Source organism: Lepisosteus oculatus, chromosome 24, assembly GCF_040954835.1.
Source record: "Lepisosteus oculatus isolate fLepOcu1 chromosome 24, fLepOcu1.hap2, whole genome shotgun sequence".
Classification (NCBI taxonomy): Eukaryota; Metazoa; Chordata; class Actinopteri; order Semionotiformes; family Lepisosteidae; genus Lepisosteus; species Lepisosteus oculatus.
Window position 1 is genome coordinate 15,426,793 of NC_090719.1, and position 20,245 is coordinate 15,447,037.

A 20,245-nucleotide genomic window follows, 5' to 3' on the forward strand; every position below is an offset into this window, starting at 1 on the left:
GCTCTTTAGGTTCTGCTTTTGTTGGAACTCACTTTGGTAACTATTCAGGCTGTACTGAGGTGAAGAATCTGACTTGTCGCTTTTCAGTGACACAGGTTTCATTTCTTTCTCCGACTTTTTGCTGGAATGCTCAGAGGCGTTGTTCTGAGGAACATCTTCTGTCTTGACAGTTTGATCCACGTTGTACCCTGCTCCAGAGGCAGCTTCGTCTGAAGCCCTGTTAACAAAAAAAAAACATTGAAAGAGATTAATATCCATCACAATTCTGAAAGATTTAATTTCTGCAAAGGAAAACGTGGACATTTCATTTTCTAAAAGCACAGTTATTAGTTAACAAACTACTTTAAAAAAATACAACTCCCAACACTCAATGTTTAGAAAACAAGCATTTTATTGGCACCCTAAAGTAAAAAAAAAACTTAATATGCAAATATTTTAATTCCCAGTTTAATTATTAAAAGGAAGAGTTAAACTGCAAAATATATCTGGTCGGTTAAGAGCTCTAGGCCACCTTACGCTTGAATAAATGTCTGTAAGCAATTAACCTTTTACTGCTGGAGTGCATCCCATTCTGCCAGCTCTCACTCCGGGACGGAGTTTCAGCAGACCTGGACACTTTGTCTCCAAGTCCTGTGGGATCCCCCTTTCGGTTCTGTCTCTCCACGAGAGGCCTCTGGCTGGAGAAGCTGCGCTTGGAGAGCTCCCTCTTCTCCCCCGATCCCGCCTCCCCGTGCCCCAACTCCGAGGGAATCTCGCCCTGGGATAGGCCGGAGCGCTTCTCCCGCCTGTCGTTGAAGTCGCTGCTCTCGGAGGCAGTCTCCCAGTCTTCGGCACCCTGCTCCGGGTGCGCCACGTCACGGCCCCGGCTCCCAGCGAGGTGGGGAACGCCGCCGTCCTCCCCCTTTGCCCTACTGGGCCAGGAGCTGGAGAAGTCGCCGCCGACATGCTCCTCGCCGGCCCACTGCGCTCCCGTCTCCCTCTCCTGGCGCAGGCGCCTGAACCGGGGCGGCTTGTCCTGCCGCGGCGGTCTCCGGCGTCTCAGGGGCCTGCCGTCGGGATTGTCCCCATCCACAAAGTATTCCTCCCCGCCTCGGTCTTCAAATCCATTTTCAACGAAGGTCCCCGCGTACTTCTGGGAATATTTCAGAGGCTCCCGTTCCTGTGGTCTCCTGGAGAAGGTGTCCGGGACCGGGCCGTAACCATTCTCCTGGACCAGGCCTCCCACAAACGCCCCTCCCCTGCCTCTCCACGTCGAGGGCTCTCTGGGTCCAAACCCTCGTCCGTAGCCGCCGGCGTTGGTGAGCCGAGGGGGCAGAGAGCGACCAAAACCCCTGCTAGCTTTGGGCTTCTCCCGAGACTCGCTGCCACTGCTCTGTTCGTCCGTGTAAACCTTGTTGGACCTCCAGGAATCCTTGCTGTCCACCTTCCTCGCGTTGGCGGTCTCGGTGCCGACCGGATCCCCACCGTTCTCCGAGCCCTTCTGCCTGCGCCGCTTGGGCAGCTCCTCGTACTCCGAGGTCTCGCTCAGGGTCTCGCTGACGTTGCGACGCCGGGGCTTGCCCCTCTGGACGTCTTCCGGCTTGGCGAACTCGCGCAGGTTCCGGCCTCGGCCCACCCTCTGGCCATTGTAGCCCCCCCTCGAGCTCTCCCCACGGCCCCCTCGCCCGCCTCTGGAGCTGAACTCCCTGAACCCCCTGCCCCTCCCTCGCCCCGCTCCTCTCGCGCCTCCGAACGCCTGCTCCTCGTCTATGAAGATCCAGTTGTTGCGGCGTGGGGCAGGAGGATCGCTGCCGTCTCTGGGCTCCCTCGGCTGGGACTTGCTTTCCCAGCTGTTGTCTTTCTGCTCGTCCTCAGCAGAGCTCTCTGGGTTTTTCTCCGCCTTAGCGTATGTGGGGTACTTTTCGTCCACAGCTGCCACAGCAGGGGTAATGGAGTACTTTGCACCTAGAGGTAGGCTCAAGTCCCTTTTCTGCTCATACACGCTAGAAGGGACTTCCTTCTCTTTCAGTTTGTAGGGAACAGGTTTCTCTTCAACTTCAACCTTAGGCTTTTCATTCTCCTTATCCTCTACTTTCAGAGCCTTGAGAACGGGCTTCTTTATCGGCCCCGTTCTCCTGGTCAGAGGTCTCCCAGTGGACTCCTGGGGCTGGCTGCTGCTGGTATTGGAGCTCGAGTCAGACCACTGGGAGGAAGGACCATTCTCTTTCTTCTGAAGGCCATCGTTCCTCCAAAAATCAGATGCAAAGGTCTTCTCTTTTGCAGAGTTATCAAACGCCTCATCTCTGGCACTATCCTTTTTTTGCCTATATCCCACTTCTTTGGGCTCACCCTGATGCTCCGGTTTTAGATATTCAGCATCGCCTGAAAGGCTACGGTTTTGGTTGGAAGGTGCCAGAGCCTCGTTCTGTCTGCTTTCTTGGTCATGGACCTTCTTTTGGGAGGAACTGAAAGCCATCTCGGGCCTCCTGGTCTGGCGATAACCAGAGTGGGAGAGATCTTCAGCTGAAACATCTCTATATTCCTCCTGTCTTTCTTCATAGGAGTCTTGCTGGGAACAAGTTCTCTCATTCCTGTACAAGACACCAGCACAATATTTTAAAACACATCTAACCTCTGAATTACATTTATTCTACAGTCAAGGTTTTTGCAGAGGTTTAGCACTCAGGTGTAGAATATCCCCCATCTTGACGGAAAACATCCATGCTTCTGTAGTGGACATCGAACCGCAAACGCAAAACAAAAACCCGTTTCAGTCGCTCCGCAAAACCAACGGAGATTCAACACACCTGTCGTCGACCCTGCGCATCTCCTTGCTCTCGTGCTGTCTCTGGTAGGGGGGCGTGAAGCTCCGGGGTGGGACGGAGGTGTAACTGTCCTGACCCCACACTGGGTAGGGCTCAGCGGAGGGAGCTCTCCTCTCCTGAATCACAGCAGGGTGGCAGCTCTCCTCCGAAGCAGAGCCAGGACTGTTGAGATGTTCTTGCTGCATGACAGGTTTCATCATTCCTGTCAGGCCAAGGAAAGAAGAAACTAAATGTCTGAATGCGGGAAGAACTTCCAAGATTTGAGAAAACAGAAGCATCAAAAACAGGATTTACATGATGCTTTATCCCATCAAATCTGGCAATACATTTTTGCAGCTAGGGTACCTGCAGAGTGAACAGGGGCCGGGTAGTAGTCGACAGGAGATCGTCCTTGGGCCATGCGGGGGTCCATGTACGGGGGCATCATCATCCAGCGAGGGTCGAAACCCAGCACGTGAGGAGGGTAGTAGCCGCGCTGAGGGTGCGTGGCACCAGGCTGGGCAGGGTGGGCCTGCTGCTGCTGCTGCCAGTGCTGCATTTTATACACCTGCTCCTGAAGAGAGAACCAAGGGCACATTCAATACAGCCACTCACACACATCAACACGGAACACAGTAATACAGTCCACAGCCAAATGTGATTAAAAGAATTCAAAAGAATAACTTATCCACATAATTATTTGGGTTAACAAATATAAATCAAGAACAAGTTTTCTTTTGGAACTGCTTCTGCATCAAAGTGGTCGTCTCTAACAACCTTTGTATTCCATAGATACTACCATGGGACCATAAACTACATTAGCTTTGAGGATCATTTAATTCTTTCAATATCAGTTTAAGCGTCTTTATAACATCTGCTCCAGCTGACATTTAAACAAGGCAAAGAGCAAATTCTGGATTAATTTTTTACAGAAAACACCTGTTCCTTTAAACGGCTGCCAGGCTGTATTTTTCTCAGTTGAAGGAGATTAACGGATTAAGGAAATGCAGAACAGAATCAATGTAAATCTTTAACCTGCTGGTGCTGCTGCTGCTTCTGGAAGCGAGGCGGGAGTGACTTCTGATACTTCCCGTAGTCGGGGACAGGGGAGGTGGGCTCTGGACCGTCGTCTTCACTCCGATAGTTTGACCCCAAAGCCTCATCTTCGGCATAATCCTGGCCGGAATACTGCTCCGGGGGGACTTCCGACACTTCTTTCAAAGGTAAAGCGTTAAGTCAATACAGGTTTAAAATCAGAGTTTCATTAATACGAGAAAACTGTGCCAGTTTTAGCTCAAGCTAGTGTTTGAAAACTACAATCATGTGAAGAGCACGGCTAAGCACGGTCAGCTCGGGAAGCTCAAGTAACCAGGTCCAATATTAACCTCAATCAGCCCTGCTTACCTTCAGTGCCATACTGCCAGTTCTCCTGACTGAGCCTGGAGTCTTTACTGGGCGACGGCGGCTCCTGTGTGCTCCTGCAGTCCAGCTCCTTCGGGCAGCACTCCGCCTTCTGCGCCTTCTCGCTCTTCCCGAACTTCTCGTCCAGCTTCTTGAGCTTCTCGGCGCAGGCCGCCAGCCTCTCCTCGCGGGCGCGCCGCTCCTCCTCCTCCCGCCGGCGCCGGGCCCGCTCCACCGCCTCCGAGATCTCCGGCGACACGAACTTCCCGCGCGGGGCCGGCCTCTCCTCCTTGTCCTCCACGGCGTCTCGCCCCCGGGCGGGGGGCTTCTGCTGGGCCTGCGCAGGTGGGCAACAGCGACACGGAGCTCAGACAAGAGCAGGAACCGTTACCCCAGCTCTGACACTGCTCCGTTTCCTTTCACCCATTCATGCCCATCCGATTTGGAAGAGCCAGTGGTGTTATCCTGCTAGCTGGCAGTGATGAATTCCACAACGCCACACTTCCCGGGGGAGGAGGAGGAGGAAAGCGTGTACAGACTCCTCCAACCCCAGGCCGTTAGTTCTGCATCGTGATGGGGTGCACGGCGCCGCGCCAGAGGTTTAGGGCCTGCTTGAACAGTGAGGGGGGGGCCGCAGAGACAGCTGGGGTCTACCTGTCCTGCCATCAGGTGAGCTCATCCAATTGGACCACCTGCTTTATGAATCTCTGCCAATCCCCGTCACCACCCAGGCCGATCTTCAGCCCGTGATCAGGAGACTGGCAGGAAAGATTGCCCTCCCACTGACCTGTTTCATAACCTCCCCTCAAGAAAAGGCTGCCAGTCTATTAAAAGCAGAACAGGTATTTGAACAGCTCCCTTCCCAGGGCTGCCTTTCTGCTTTACCAGTATTCCTAGTTATACTTGCACCGTCTTGAAGTCTCTTGTCCTGTTTTGTCTGCATACTTTTAGATTGTTATGGCCGCTCCAAGCACACCAGAGTGAACACATACGTGAAACGCACTTGGCAAATAAAGGCGATTCTGATCGAGTCCACCCTGTGCTTGTGTGAGCACCTTAAGCAGTTGAGCTACTCCACAGACGCCTCCTTAAACGAACGTCCACATTAGAATATTCAGTAATACACACAGGTTAATGCAATCAGTCCATTTATTCAGTAGAACCAGCAACAGAGGAGCTTATTTGCCATACGTACATGTACAATGGGATTCTTACAGAGTAATTTAAGAAGCAGCCACTGGAAACCATTATTCCAAGAGGCACAAATATAGTTAAAGGCCTGGGGTTCCCCCATGGTTACCTGTGCTTCAGGAGGGGCGGCCCAGCCGTTGGCCTTCCTCTGTAGTTGGGCATCTTGGTACCTGTGGGAACCCCGTTCATTCCACCCTGCTTCCTCCTCAGGGGTCTCCCTGCTGTACACGCCGTCCCCTGAGCTCAGAGAGGACTGCCGGTCACGCCTGAGTTCCCAGTCGTTCCTTTACAACACCAGCATCAGACAGAAATCACAACACGTTAAGCTACTCAAATGGGGGAAAAAAAATTAACACAGCAAGCTAGGAGAGACTATTCAATAAATTGTAGGTTATATCCCAGATAGGTTAAACTAGATGCTGCACACACAAACTGATCAAATAGGCCTGAAAAAGTCAAACTAACCACTTGTTGTTCTTGTCTCTACAAGAGTGATCGTCTTCATCATCGCTGAACTTCAGCTTCTCGCTGTAATCCACTTCTTCATGGAGACCTGCAGAGGAAGCCACCTGGAGTCAATTCCAGCTTTTCAGAACTAAATTTTGAAATCGTACATTTGCAGGAACTGTCACTGGCTTGAAAGTGAACATCTCAAACCTAAAGAAACTTAAATACCAGAAAGCAAAATAAAATCTTCACACCCTAAGGTGTTACCTGCATCAAAACACAGCATTTCCAAGCTGTACATGCAGCAATAACTGACCCTGTATTAACCCCAGACCTGTTCTGGAGCATGGGGTAGCAACTCAAGTTGCCTTCACCCTTCTCTATGACTCTTCCACACTGCCCTGCCCTTGAAGCAGTGGGCTCAGGCTAAGAGGGACCACCGCCCACCTGCCCAACCGTCGTCGCAGTCGTTGTCCAGGTCGTCCAGGTCCTTCAGGTCCTCGGGGTTGATGATGGCAGGCCTTGGCGCCCGGTCGCCGGGGCGCCTGATGGGCCGAGACGAGCGAGATGGCCCGCGGGCGAACCGGTTGTCCTTCCGGAGCTCCCCGCTGTGGGAGAAGGAGAGTCAGGCTCTGGCTGCCACCCACTGCAAACCCACACCCAACAGCACCAGACATCCTCACACAGGGGCCTGAAACTACCAACACCCTACAGTTCTGACCGCTAACCGAAGAACGTCCTTCAAAAGAGCCGAGAAACCTGATCACATCAATTTTAGAGGAACTGCAGTCCCAATGTTCTCAGAGCTGTTATTAAATCTCAGTGACAAAATTAATTCATCAACGGTATACAAAGTTTTACAAATTTTGAATGAAGCACAAAATTGTGAACACTGTGACAGCACCGTAAGTGCCCGTGCCGTCACCTAGCCCTGGCCTCACTATGGTCGAGAGCGCACGAGAATTGTGACATGAAATGACCATGATATGCATGCCAAGTTAACAAGTAGTATTAGTTCCGTCAACAGTCTCAAAGTCAAGAGCAAATGTGTTTGTATTGGATTAAAAAAAGATGTCTTCACAAGCCTGCATGTTTACATGTCACTGGAAGTTTTGTTGCCTCGTTCTGAATCTCAAGACTTTGGTGCGGCACATACCAGGAAATTGTCTATTTCCTGGTATAAATTGGAGGTGTTACAAGTTACTGTGTGCATTTTACTTTTACTGCGGTTTGAAATGCCAAATCTCTCCAACCCCAAACTATAAAAATAGCGTTACAGTTCTCCTTTAAATGACAAACTCTCACTCCTTTGGCTCCTGACAACACTCCTGCACCAAGAAACACACTGGGTTGCCTGAACCAGACGTGAATAGCACACTAATTTTACGATTATCATCGATTTAAAGAACAACCCATGCCGCAGGCACTTACTTCACAGGCTCGACAGGCTGGAACTGCTGCCTGAAGGCGGGCCGAGCATCGAATCGGACCGGGGCGGCGACGGCGGGGGGGCCACGCTCAGAGGAAGCTGGGGAGTCCCGAGACTCTTTGGGGCACATCTGCAAAAGGGAAAGGCGTTACCTCTCGTTCCACACGTCTGGGATCCAAAAACAACCCTGTTTGTACACTACTGCAATTTTCACAACAGACTTGCTAATAAATCTTTAAGGGCTACCACACTAACACTCCCACTTCCAAAGGAGACCTGCAGAGGAAACCGGTCTCACGAAGGGGCAACTTTGTGATGACCAAGTAAGAGTTCTGCATACCAACCCGAAACGTACTATTTCTGCTTGTACGATCCCACCAATGCCTAGTTTTCCCCCAAAATAAAGCATATCAGGGCCAAGTCTATTCCAGCCTTTCAGACCTACTTTTGAAATCTTACACGTGCAGAACTGTCATCGGCTTGAAACCGAAAGGGAATTGATCCTTAACCTGGACAAATTTGAATACCACTCGAATACCCCCCTGTACTAAAAAGATGACTTACAAAAGCAGGCAGCATGTCATGGTAGGTCGTAGTGGGGTGGTGTTGTGGTCCCAGGTACTGAGGCGCTGGCGTCGTGCTCCTCCGGGTTGGCTGTACGGGGCGGAGGCAGGGTTCCTTGCTTTCGGAGGCTGGAGCAGCAGGAGCAGCAGCAGTGGTGGCAGCGGCGGAAGAAGAGGAGGAGGAGGAAGGGGGACCTGCCTCACCTGGGCTGCTGCTCTTCCCCTCGGGCTCGGGGGGCGCAGCAGACACAGAGGTCACCGGGTGCAGGTTCCTCCCACCACCCTCCCTCCAGCTCGTTACATCTGCAGAGCAATTAACAAGGCCACTGTTGATCAAGTGATGAAAATTTTGGCACTACTGTTGCTCACTCACTTGAGAGAATCAGAACTTTGACGGAGAAGCTGCTCCCAAGAAGAACCACCGTGCCCCACAATACATAGCGTCTCCAGGTCAAAGTTCAAGGTCTCTCAAAAAATCTGTCTCTTACCAGTACTAGTCGTCTTAGTCTGACGCGTAACTCTTAAGTAATAAGAGCACTTCAGCAGGAAAGCACTGGAATTGACCAGATGTGGGTGAACAAATGCAGCAACCCATACAGGTGTACTGGAAGCGCAGTCCTCTGCCACACTGCTTCCCTAGAGTTTAACAGTCACAGGCGTGGCGCGGATCTTACTCTGGGGGCGGAGGCTTGGTCCGGGCCCATACGACAGATCGAAGGCGCTTCTTTCCTTGCCAGCCTTGTCCTGTTCTCCAGCTGCTTTCAACGTCGGAAATTCCTCGTGAGAGAAGGGCTGCAGTCGGTTTGAGGCCTTTAAACCTGCAACCGTGCCAGAGCAGACAAGGCGGATTTTACTGAAGACACCACCTTTATGGATCATTTTAAAAAAAGACTCGGGAGGAGCGGATTGTGACGCGTACCACACTTCCGATTAAAACGAAACAGTACCCAGAATACATAAATGCCAAGGTTTACATTTCAGGCCATGATTATGAACTAATCCTAAAACTACAAAGCAAATATTTACATGAAGTCAACTGGATAGCTAATCGCTTCTCACACCTCACTACTTTTATGGAAAGTGCACAATCCAGTACTGAAAACCTGTGAATCCACTGACCATCTTGTTCTACTGCCTTTCCGTTCAGCTGTGCCCATTGCTTTGGTCCACCTGTATTTGTGTTCTGGAAGAGAGATGTGGGAGACTTAACAGCTCAAGTCTGAGAAGGTGCACATAAAAACCATCACGCACGGCAACTGCTTGCTTATTGAAATAAATGGAAACTGTTCCAGAAATTATTTTCACAACACGAGCTAGAAGAGCCTCAAGCACTCAGCAGCTCAAGTGCTCTTATGACTCACTGTTACAAGACATGCAGAAATAAAAAGGCCCAGGGCTAGAAGGTGGGTCAACGAACATGAAGGACGACTGAAACCCACCTCCTGGCTTGCTGCTGGTGTCGGTTTCTGAAGATTGGAGACAGATTTCTGCAAAGCCGGCTGCTGCTGCGACTCCTGCTGCTGTATTGTTGATGCAGTAGAACTGGAGACGAAACAAACAAAACTCATCAGGCAAAAGCATCAGGGAACTAAAACAAGATGTTGCAGAAAACCCAAAGGATGCAAAAACTGCACTACTGGGGGAAAAAAAGGCACATTACCTAGTAGTTTTTTTCTACTGGTTTATCATTAAAAAAAAATCTAGTACTACAGTAAAAAGAACTGCATCCTTCTCTGAACTCCTACACAAGCCCACACACTCACATTAACAAATCATCACATCCCAAGCTTTCCACCCACACACCACTTCGGAGATGGATGAGACCCTTGGATTAATTAGCTACTAACTACCCATCGGGCTATACTGGTTGGACAGTCCTCCCTGTTTACATTAACCACATTTACCACATAAACTGCTTAGAAAACTGGGCAAACAAAAACGCAGCCGCCCCAGCAATCCCATTCTGCAGGAACAGAAGACCTAGACCTGGAGTCTAAGAAGCCTACGTCAAGGAAAACACCAGGACCTTCTAGGCTGCTCCGATGATGGAATTCACTTCCCTACCTCTTTTGGTCTGGTTGCTCCTGCTTGTTTGCCCATCCTGTTCCGTCTTTGGGCACAATAATCACGTTAGGATCGTTTCCCTTGTTTTCAGATTTCAAGCTCGGCAAGTGAGCAGGGGGAGGCATGCGCCGGGCAACGGCCACTTTACCAAGACTTTGCAAGCCATGTCGAGGAACAACTGCTGGCCAGAGGGAGAGGCAGCGTTAGAGCCTTCGAGCACCGCACAGGATACGACAGGGGTGAAGGAAGACTGGGGGAAAGCTTAAGCAAAAACAACATCCTTTATGCATTTCTTTTCTCCTCCCCATACAAGTCAATGGCAGGTTTTCCCACAGACGTAAGACAAGGAGAGAACAGTTTTCAAGTTAAACGAGCTACAATGCAGAGGTATCAAGATAAAGTGGGAATTACTGAAGGTGCTAACAGCTCTTACCTGTAGTTTTCTGAGTTTCTATTGACTTTCCCTTGTATTTATCAAACAGGCTGAGAGAGGAGTACTTGCTTTTCCCATCCTTTGCCTTGGTTATTTGCCCCAAACGATCGGACATTGCGATGTAATGTCATCGAGTATGGAAATTTTTCTCTGCACCTCTCCCTATATGCCTGTCTGTGGGAAGGAAAAAAAATTACATTGATACACATTCACCAGAAAATAAGTAGTCAAAAATGAGAATCAATTTGCGATCAAATCACAAAAAGCAATGGCTTTGTCTGAGGTTTAATTTCACCACCCACTTTCAAGTGAAATATGAAATAGTTACAAGAAAGTGGAATTATCGCCTTAACAGGGCCTGAGAAACAAGGGGAACAAAATGATGCATTTTTCTTGCTGTAGGTGGGCTGAGAGAGGACCTAAATCAGTGATTCACCAAACCATCCCAGTTAATCACAAAGAATGAAAAGAAGCAGAAAGACTGCATACGAAGACAAGAGTGGACAGAGAGGAGAAAGGAGATGGGGGGGAAAAAAGTTTATGCCATGTGAGGACCTTGTTCTGATCTGTTTGAAGACCAGATTCTGGCTAAAGTGACCTGAACCTTGTTAAATAGACATTTCTGCCCTTTTCATTATCAGGCGACTGATTTCCGTTACTGTGGAATCCTAAGGCTAAAAACATTCTCTCCTGATCAATGACACCTTTGTAGAACAGGGAGAAAGGTCCCATTTATGTTTGGGTATCCAGGCTTCAGGAAGGAAGATTTAGCTCTGGGTATATTTTTATTTAGGGCGCAAAGTGGATTTCTCTTGCTGGCCTGTTGAGGCTTTATATAGGATTTCAGGTTGCATGGTTAGCATGCTGGGTATTCTGGATGGAAAAAATGCTGGCCTACCAGATTCCTTGTTATGGAAATAGTGTAAATGATATAGGTAATGTTTTAAGGTAATGTCGTTTTGAGGTAATGTTGTGCATTGTCTAGTTGTATTATTCAGTTCTGACACAAAGAACTTGTGTCTCAAATTATACCAGCAATCCTATTTACATCATGATTTTATATATCCAGAAAGAGCACTATATAAGCACAAGCAGTTATTGGTATATTATTAATACTGAAAGGGAACTAAAATCACAATCGGCAAATTTAGTTGCTGGAGCTTTACTCTGGACATTCCAGTTCTTAAAACAAATCATTCCAGTTTGTCATCATCTTCCACTGCCACATTACTACGGCGTTACCACCATGCTGGATCTAACTGCTTTCATGTGAAAGCTAGAATGCTGAAGCCGAGAGATGCACATGCGCCAAGCACCCTTCATAATGCCAGCCTTTCCTTTTTGGTGTGGCTCCAATGCCTTTCTGTCCCCTTGGATACTAAAATCCCCATACAAGTTCACCAACAGTGCGTGCCAGTACCCATCTCAGATATGGCATAATGGTGAAAGAGAAAGCCTGCTTGCCAATGTTAAACCCACATATCCTTATAGTTACAATGTACTGTCCAGCCCTAGGAAAATGGCTTCAAACCAAGGGGTTAAAGGACCTAGCCATCATCTGATACCCTGTGAAAATAACATCATAATTGAAAATAAGCCTTGAGGAAACAATATTGAAATGTTTTCCCATTTCATATAAACTTAAGTGTACCACCCACCCCTGCATTGCACTAAGGATATCTAAAAAATCTGGAAAAACACTCAAACTGATCAGTTATAAGCCTGAGGAAAGTACAGGCAAGGCTTTTGCACCAATAGCAGAACATGGAAATCATTCTGGAAACTGGTAAAAAAAATAGCAACTGATAGCTCAGAATCTCCTGACATTTCAGCAACATTAAAGCACTAATGACAAATTAAATTCTAGGCAGTAACAAAAACTTGGTAGCATCTTAAGATTTTTCTTAGTTTGCACACGTTAAAAAGGTATTGCTTCTTATAAAAAAGCCAGTGAACTTTCATCCAAGCTGAATCAAGTTATAACTGTAAATCTGAACCTCGTTTTGCTTTTGGGCGACAGCCAGTCTTGCCTCTGAGCCCAGACGTTAAAGTGTTCTGTAGAAAGGGGGCCGCCCTGACTGGCCACTCACTGTTTTCCCCAACAAACATCCCTGGAAACGTTCTTGAAGAGGAAATCTCAACAGGAAGTTCTAAACGTTCCTTACAATGCAAACGAGTAAAACTCTGATAATATGTTCTGATATCTGCTAAGTGATATTTACACGTCTTGTACAGTGTAAACTATTTTGGGATCATCATGACTAATTTAAGCCTCCGTGCTACATACATATTGGTAAATCGCCTACCAGATAACGGCAACAATCATTTTCAGATTGCTAAAATAATTGAGAAATAAAACATTGCCTACCATGTTACAAATACAAATAAGAACTACTGAAGATTTAAATAAGCAAATTCATAACAAAAGCAGCAGTGTCAACGATGAAATCTTTTTTTGCTTCTCAAAATGAATTCTAAACCGCATCAAAGAGGGCCACAGCAGTCAAGACTCCTGCCAAAAAAAGCACATCATGTAACTACAAGAAGAGGATATCTGATTTACGGACATGCAAATCTATAAAACAATGTAAAATATTTTAAATATTTGATATTGCACCAGAAAAATATTCAGGATAGAGACATAAATGCGAACAAATGCATCTCCCACTGCCCCATTAAAAAGGCTGAAGAATGAAGACTCCATCCACACTGACTGCCGAGCTGGAGAAGGGAAGCGCAGGACCAGGACAGGAGGGGTCACTGGCCAAGATCAATAGAACTGCTGTTGCACAGCAGGGCTGCTCAGCAACAACACGGGCTGTTAGAGCCAACATGTTCTTTACAGTACTGCCTGCGTTCTGGTATCCATGGGATTCCAATCCACTGAGACTACAGTTTAATAGTACTTCACTCTTGCTTCGCTAAATCAAAACATTTCTAAAACTCTGAATCGTTCTTTTACACTGAAGACGTTTTTGCTTTGGAGAAAAAAAAAGGAGAAAATATTCATTATGGATCCAGGGTTGCATTAACCTATACAAATTTATCCTAGCAGCAAATGTGAAAATTCACAAATGAACCAAGTTCACGTTTCACTGTGATGTTTTTTGCGTGCACTTTGGCATGTAAAATAAGAATTCTTCGTAACATGATCACTGTGCCACACAGAACTCTCGCAAAAATAGCCCTTAATTAAAAGCCATGTGCAATTTTGCTTCCACCTTAAGAATGCAATTCAGAACCCCTCCATGTTCGACTCCTTTGCAACATCCCATTTCTTCATATTACTCCAGTAGAAAATAGGGCAGTAGAGCTGGAAAGCTAAGGTTTAAAAAAAGAGCTACCTCAGTAAACAGAACTGAAATCCCTGAACCTCATTACTACAAAATCAAATATGATTTTAATTCCACAAACGTCAGCGGATGTCACCATAGGACGTAAACAAAATAATCCTCAACAGTGAATAAACACAGGCTGGTTCACCATATCAACCTCTTCTCCAACTGAAACTAACACCATTTCACCTAGAGCTTCCAGTTGTAGGTGGTTCAAGACCATATGAAAGTGCCTCTAGCCCAACTGATGGCAGGAGCTTCAGTCTTGTACCAAAGGGCCAGAAAAGACAGCACACACAGTTCTTCAGAATATGAAGTCTAGCACAGTTGTTTGTTTAGTACTGGCAATATTCTAGCAACTGCAATTAATTACATTACTTGCCTTATGGGTAAAAAGCATACAGAAAATAAAACACCTGCTGCTGGTTTATAGCTATCTTAGGGTTACGACAGCAAGTATGCAATTGTATTAAAGAAAAGATTAAGACAATCACATTTCATTTTTCCCTTTCCCCATTCACAATGGCTAAGGCACAGAGCGACTGACAGACGTGCTCCTTGACAGGAACTGACTGCTTCAGTGAGTGGAGTGATCACTCAATGCACTGCTGCAAGGGTCAAAACAATAACCCAGTGAATCACTTTACACTGCGAAATGTTCCATCTGCATAGGGAGAAAGTTTAATGAGAAGTGCTCAGAGGATCTAGAACAAGATAGCTGCAGTGAGTTTGTAGAGATCTCGAGTTGGTAGCTTAGGAAAGCCAAGAAAAAAATCTCACATTAATATAAACGTTAGAGATGGCACTACCCTGAGCAGACATTTCTCCAATCCTGCACTCCCTGTGCGCAGCTTTTTAACGCATTATGCTTTTGAAATCTGCAAATAAATCTGTTGTACATGATCCGTGATCAGTACGGTAGCAGGTTAGTGACTGTGCAATATCCTGAAGAAAAGAGTAAAAGGGTTTCATGCAGGCCTGTCCTATGGAACACGGGCAGCCATCGTGCTCTAGCAGGCTGGGTTAATAGTGCGCCAAAGCAGACAGCCAGCGAGTTTGCATGCTTGCAAAAATGTGCGATTTTGGCAAGATGTGCCATCATATTGCGTAAAAATCCCATTTAAGACCATGTTGTTTCATAAAGCAGGATGCATTCAGAAAATCACGTCCGATAGGATTAAAAATCATTAACCCTTAAGAGTTTGTGTAGAATTATGATTGACAGTTTGATCGAACTTTGGAAGTTATTGGAAGACCAGGAGTTTAGTCATAGAACACAATCAGTCTAGAGACTGCAGGACAGAAAACTGCTATAGTCAAACCACATGAAATTAAACCCTACATCATTTATAGGGCTTTTCCTTAATTATACACAAATAGCTCACGTTGGAAAACATGACTTACAAAGCTGACAATAAGCTGAAACTGGAAAAAAAAAATCATTCCTATTGAGCCGCTACAGAAGAGGCCTCATAACTCAGTCTCTTGTGGACTTTTTGTGAGGCTTCAGTCTCTATCAGATGACACAACTGAAATGCCTACAGACCAATATGCAATGAACACTGCTCCTCACCACAGCTCGCTGCTTTACAACAGATCAACACTCACATCTGCTTTTGTAAATATACCAAGCACGTATGCAGATCAGGAACACACAACTTCTGTCTTGAAATAGTCACCCTGATTACAGGGTTTCATTCCACCTGACCGCTACCTGATATGTCTTGATTGGACCAACCAGACACCCACCAGTGGCCCAGGTGCTGGAGGCCGACCTAGACTGCAGTCCTCCAGGGGGGGAGCTGTGCACCCCTCAGCCTGACCTGTTAGAAAGCACTTCCCTCATTCTTCTACTAGACCACAATCCCCGTCATGCAGTCTACGTTTATACCCATTACACTTTTCTAAAACCTCTGCAAAACAGAAGTGCCGAAATCAAAAGCTGCAATGATGAAATGAAAGCACATAAAACATCAATCGCCAGGTAATGACATGATTGATGTGTGGTTAACCAAAAGGAATGCTTTGAGATTTCCATAGACTTCAAATACAAAACATCTCTCGAAAAGATGTCAACTATCCAACATCTGTGATGATAAATCAAAACAAAACATATCCCTGTGTAAATGATGACAAATAACCAGCAATAGTCAAACAAACCACAGCAGGCCCTCGCTCCTCATGTCCTCAGATAAGAGCACGGGTAAACGAGGTCTTGTAGATGAATGAGACAGAAGTGTTATAAATGTCACATCAATATGAAACACGAGCTCTACCATGATGTCAGGGCATTCTGCAGTGAAGCACTTGGAAGACACCGAAATCATGGAGAATCCCGGTGTGGAATTCCACACAAAGAACCGTTTTCAGTTCACAGAACAGCAGCAAGGGGAGTGCACAGGAACAGTATTCCAGCGAAAGACTAAGAGCTCAAAATTAAACTTTCTACAAAGTCTGCCACAAAGCCTAATTAAAGGATATCACCTCCTCACTCCAGCCAGGTGAGAAACTCAGGTCTCTTCTTAAAATGAACTATCCCACATCCACTGACTCACACTGATGTTTTCTGCACACTGCTTGTGCTGACTTTTATTTACATTGTTATTTGACTTTGTTGTTGCTGCTGCTGCAAAGTTTGGTGCTTAATGTGTATGTACTGGAGCACACATGCAAATAATCATTTCATTGCACCTGTGTATATGACAAATAAACTGACCCTAATGAGCATCTTCTTTCTGCTGCGCTATTTTCAACCACAGCAGCAAAGAGATCCCCTCAAACTGAGCACCTGCAGTAGAGGTGCATGAGGACACTAGCTGCTCCAGCAGCATAACGGAGAATTAAACTTCATAAAAACAGCTCTCACACTTGACTATCCCAGTGCCTGTATACCTCAGCCACAACCTAGACAGAGCAATCAAGAGCTGATTACAGTCTGTGAGCACAAAGCTCCCCCTAATGAGTCAAATACAAGTTCTAAAGTGATAAGGATTTGGAGAGCATCGTCCAAAAACTCTAGACTTGATGCCCTGCAGGATTTGGAGTATCACACTTCTGCCATTTGCAATCAGCACATGTATTTACATTCACTTTCCAAAAAACACCTGGAAAAGATCCTGAGGACAGTCCATTCTTCAGCAGCCTGAAACATGGTAGTTTTCAAAGCAGCAGGGCATGTGCATAAACGGTTTGCAAAACAATTGGTTAACATGTCCAGGTGATAATACAGTATCAACAATACCTCCAAGGGTGGGGATTTAAAGATCACATTTGGGAGAAATCAGAAAGGAAGGTGGTAATTAATCCTAAATTTTGCAATTCATACATCGGTAATATTCTGTAGTACATCATAAATGAACCAGCCAATAAACATTCAGAAGGAATGGCCTTGTATTCCAGTATGAATTATGGGATGGCATCACTGTGATGACACTGCTGTCTGATGTGAAGTTGCTCTCCGATAGTTTTCTGTAAACTTCCCAGAATACAGCCTCAGTACATTAACACTGGTAAAGGACACTGCAGTGGCCTTCACCCTACAAGAACTTGTCCGAAATCCATTCTCATTACAAGTTCTCTTGAAAAAGGTGTAGCTACTGCAATTAAGGAAGGGTTTAGGAGAATCCTACAGGAAATTAATTCCTTGACATGGAGCACACGCTTCTACTGTCAGACATATTCTGCAGCTCAGAGAAACCAAGAAGCCTTTAACTCTTCCAGGAGGCCTAAAGCTCCCTGGAATTGGAGGGGTACATGCTCTAGCAGTGCAAGTCAGGCCGCACACTGCCTTGTTTTCCTGGCTGTTGCATCCCTATTGACAGCACTCAATGTATACGGTCTATACTCTATGCACTACAGAATCATGAGGATAACGACATGAACAGGATGATGGATCAAAATGCCAAACAAGAGTTAAACAGAACACAGGTTAAAATCTAAACCCAGAGATTCTACCAAACCCCTGAACAGTGTGTATAAACAGGCTACAGGGTATGAAGCAGCAGCAGATACACTTATCCATTTGTAATTTGATACATTTACTTAAAGTTAAAAGTCAGTAAAGAAGCAAATCCTGAAAAATGAGCCCCTTACAAATAACTGCTTAATAAAGTTCAAAGCCATTTCATCCACAAGTGACAGAAGCAAGGTCTGCATTTAAGAAAAAGGATTTGGACCCCTTCTACAGAAAAATGTGGGGCTTGATTCTCACGCCAAAATTCATTCCTCCTTAAATTGCCTTAAAAACGGCAATTCTTTAAGTGCAAAAACGGGGTTTTTGAATGAGGACCACTGAGCATTTCAAAGTAACTGCAAATTGGCAGCTGTACTGCTATTTCAGTTATGTACATAAAAAGTGGTTTCGTGTGATGTAAAACAAATTCTGTTACAAAGCCAATAACGCCAGGCACACCAACAATACTAATGCCATAGTATCCCAAACCGGGCTTTATCACAATATCGCTTTTTTTACAACTAATCGATTCCTCGCGTCTCCTGTTCATCCAGACATTCAAGCATTTCAATTCTCCACTTCTCAAGGAAGAACAGCCTCCAATTCATTCACACCTATGCGCTACGCCGAGCTGTTGAAGATTGACAAGCGCTGTATTTACAATAATTGTTAATTTAGATGAGAAATCCTACGAGGAAGATGTAAAAAGGATTAAGGAAACGAAAAAAGTTCCACAGCAGTGTTTTATCTTTACGGAGGAGATTAAGTGTAGGATATCCCCGCAGCAAAACAGATGAAAGGACGCTTATCTTACAAGCCTGCACAAAACACTGGCTTCGAGACTCGACATTTTGGGTTTTGCAGCGAAGGGGAGGAGGGAAGAAGGTGTTACAGTATTGCATCTTGCCAAGATGCAACAGAATACCTTTGAAGGCAGAGCCTTGTTTAATAATCCTCCCTGAGATGCACAAAACCCTCTTCCATTTTAGTCGAGGGTACCGCAGAAATAACTATCTGGCCAAAGCGCAGGCTGTACACAAAATGCACAGCTCTTAAAAATGGTCTCTTCGCCAGACGCCAACAGGCACGGTGTACCAACAACAACAAAAAGAAAACAAGCAGCTACTTCATCAGTTTCTTAACCGCCCTGTACCAGAACACCAGATAAACTGGACCACCCGTTTAAAGATGGTTAAATCTTTAAAGGCTGCCTAAAACCTGAACTTTTCCCACATCATGAGCTACATAACGCCACCGCAGTCGAAATCGTCAACACTCCGGTAGCGATTGCGCAAGGAGAAATTGGCATCGCGAAACCTTCCCCGTCTTGCAAACAAGACGAAACCACACAAACTCCACCACCACCGCTGAGAAAAACAACCATTTTGAGACCATTAACGAATAACCCATTTCGTGCCCCCAACTGTTATCCGCCGCGGCAGCCGAACAGCAGACCCGAGGCCTAGGCGTCCAAAATCAAAACACACCGCGGCGGCAGGCGGCCGAGAGCCTGTGACGACCGAAAATTAAACCATTTTAACGAAAACCCATTCCGCTAACCGGTAGGTTATGTCGCAAGAACACCACTATTAACACAAAACGTCCTGAAAAAAAAAATCGCTGCCCGGCTCTTTAAACCCGTAATAGTCGATTTAAGACGTTTCCCTCGATAATTGTAAAAAAAAAGAGCATTTTATCAAAACGCCGTATACCGTCTTACCCAACGAAAACACGACATATTGCGTTATAAAAAGATTATTTTCCCTGCCCTGTGTGTGTGAGAGAGAGATCCCTCTCGCTAGACGAGAAATGAACGATGCCCCCCCCCTCCGGACTTTATTTTTTTCCCCCAATACCCTGCGAGTTATGTAAACCCTCCTGCTGCTGGGGGGAAAAAAATATTGCGCACCAGAGGAGAACGGGGCAAATAAATAAAAGAGCGGGGGCAACAGGGCAGCCGAGATCAGCCGGCCTCCCCCCGCAGCCCGGCTCCGGAGAGGAACGGGGTGAGGGAGAACAAGGCGATCAAAAATGGCCGCTTCCCAGAACAAAGCGGCGGCGACGGCGAGAAGCGGAGAGCGGAGCGGCTCCGGCAGCGCCGCACAGCCCGCCACAACCCACCCCAAACTCACCGTGTTCACCCACAAACCCCGCTTCACACCAGACAGTAGGTTATCTTGCTCGTAAACGGGGCGATTTTTAAAGGATGGCTGCGGATTGCTTCTCTGTTTGCTCCCTCCCCTGCGCTGTTTCGGGTTGCTGTATCTGTCGCTGCTGCAGGACCAGCCCGGCCTGAGTTATCCTCGCACTGGACTCGGCCGACGGCCCTGCCCGCCGGAGGGAGGCTCAAAAGCGACAGCGACCCCTAGGGACGCCGCCGAGAATCTCTTTTAAACGGGTAGGTCCGTGCTGGTGACCGAGTACCCTAAAAACCGTGCCTGGGCTGCAGTGTTTGTGCCTTTTTTTTAATCTCAGCGTGAAAGTATACTCAAAACAGGTACAAATTAATATTCCGTTCGATGTGTATCATTGCAGGTTTCTTGTTAATAATACTAATGATATTCTACAAGTAGTTGCCCATTCTAATTCTAACTCGGGACACAAAGAGTCTATATCAGGTCATTATTTTTTACTGTAATAATCATTT

At 46.5% G+C, this 20,245-nt stretch overlaps 1 protein-coding gene across 10 annotated transcripts in view; it reads right to left on the reverse strand.

Annotated features, from left to right (window-relative positions):
- prrc2b (proline-rich coiled-coil 2B) overlaps positions 1-19,938 on the reverse strand; it is a 32,967-nt gene extending 13,029 nt beyond the window's left edge. For 5 of the 10 annotated variants that reach the window (XM_015367225.2, XM_015367224.2, XM_015367222.2 and 2 more), the window contains exons 1-17: positions 19,731-19,938; positions 10,312-10,485; positions 9,879-10,059; positions 9,254-9,356; positions 8,934-8,997; positions 8,489-8,632; positions 7,816-8,117; positions 7,254-7,381; positions 6,270-6,430; positions 5,841-5,928; positions 5,485-5,659; positions 4,188-4,521; positions 3,819-3,997; positions 3,150-3,357; positions 2,787-3,006; positions 546-2,570; positions 33-217 (exon numbers count right to left, since the gene is read on the reverse strand). In XM_015367225.2, the coding sequence (XP_015222711.2) occupies positions 33-217; positions 546-2,570; positions 2,787-3,006; positions 3,150-3,357; positions 3,819-3,997; positions 4,188-4,521; positions 5,485-5,659; positions 5,841-5,928; positions 6,270-6,430; positions 7,254-7,381; positions 7,816-8,117; positions 8,489-8,632; positions 8,934-8,997; positions 9,254-9,356; positions 9,879-10,059; positions 10,312-10,426 (4,612 nt within the window). In that variant the 5' untranslated portion in view covers positions 10,427-10,485; positions 19,731-19,938. The remainder of the gene's footprint in view (positions 1-32; positions 218-545; positions 2,571-2,786; positions 3,007-3,149; positions 3,358-3,818; positions 3,998-4,187; positions 4,522-5,484; positions 5,660-5,840; positions 5,929-6,269; positions 6,431-7,253; positions 7,382-7,815; positions 8,118-8,488; positions 8,633-8,933; positions 8,998-9,253; positions 9,357-9,878; positions 10,060-10,311; positions 10,486-19,730) is intronic. The other 5 variants (XM_015367226.2, XM_015367227.2, XM_015367220.2 and 2 more) reach the window with 3 other exon arrangements.
- Positions 19,939-20,245: the final 307 nt, after the last annotated feature.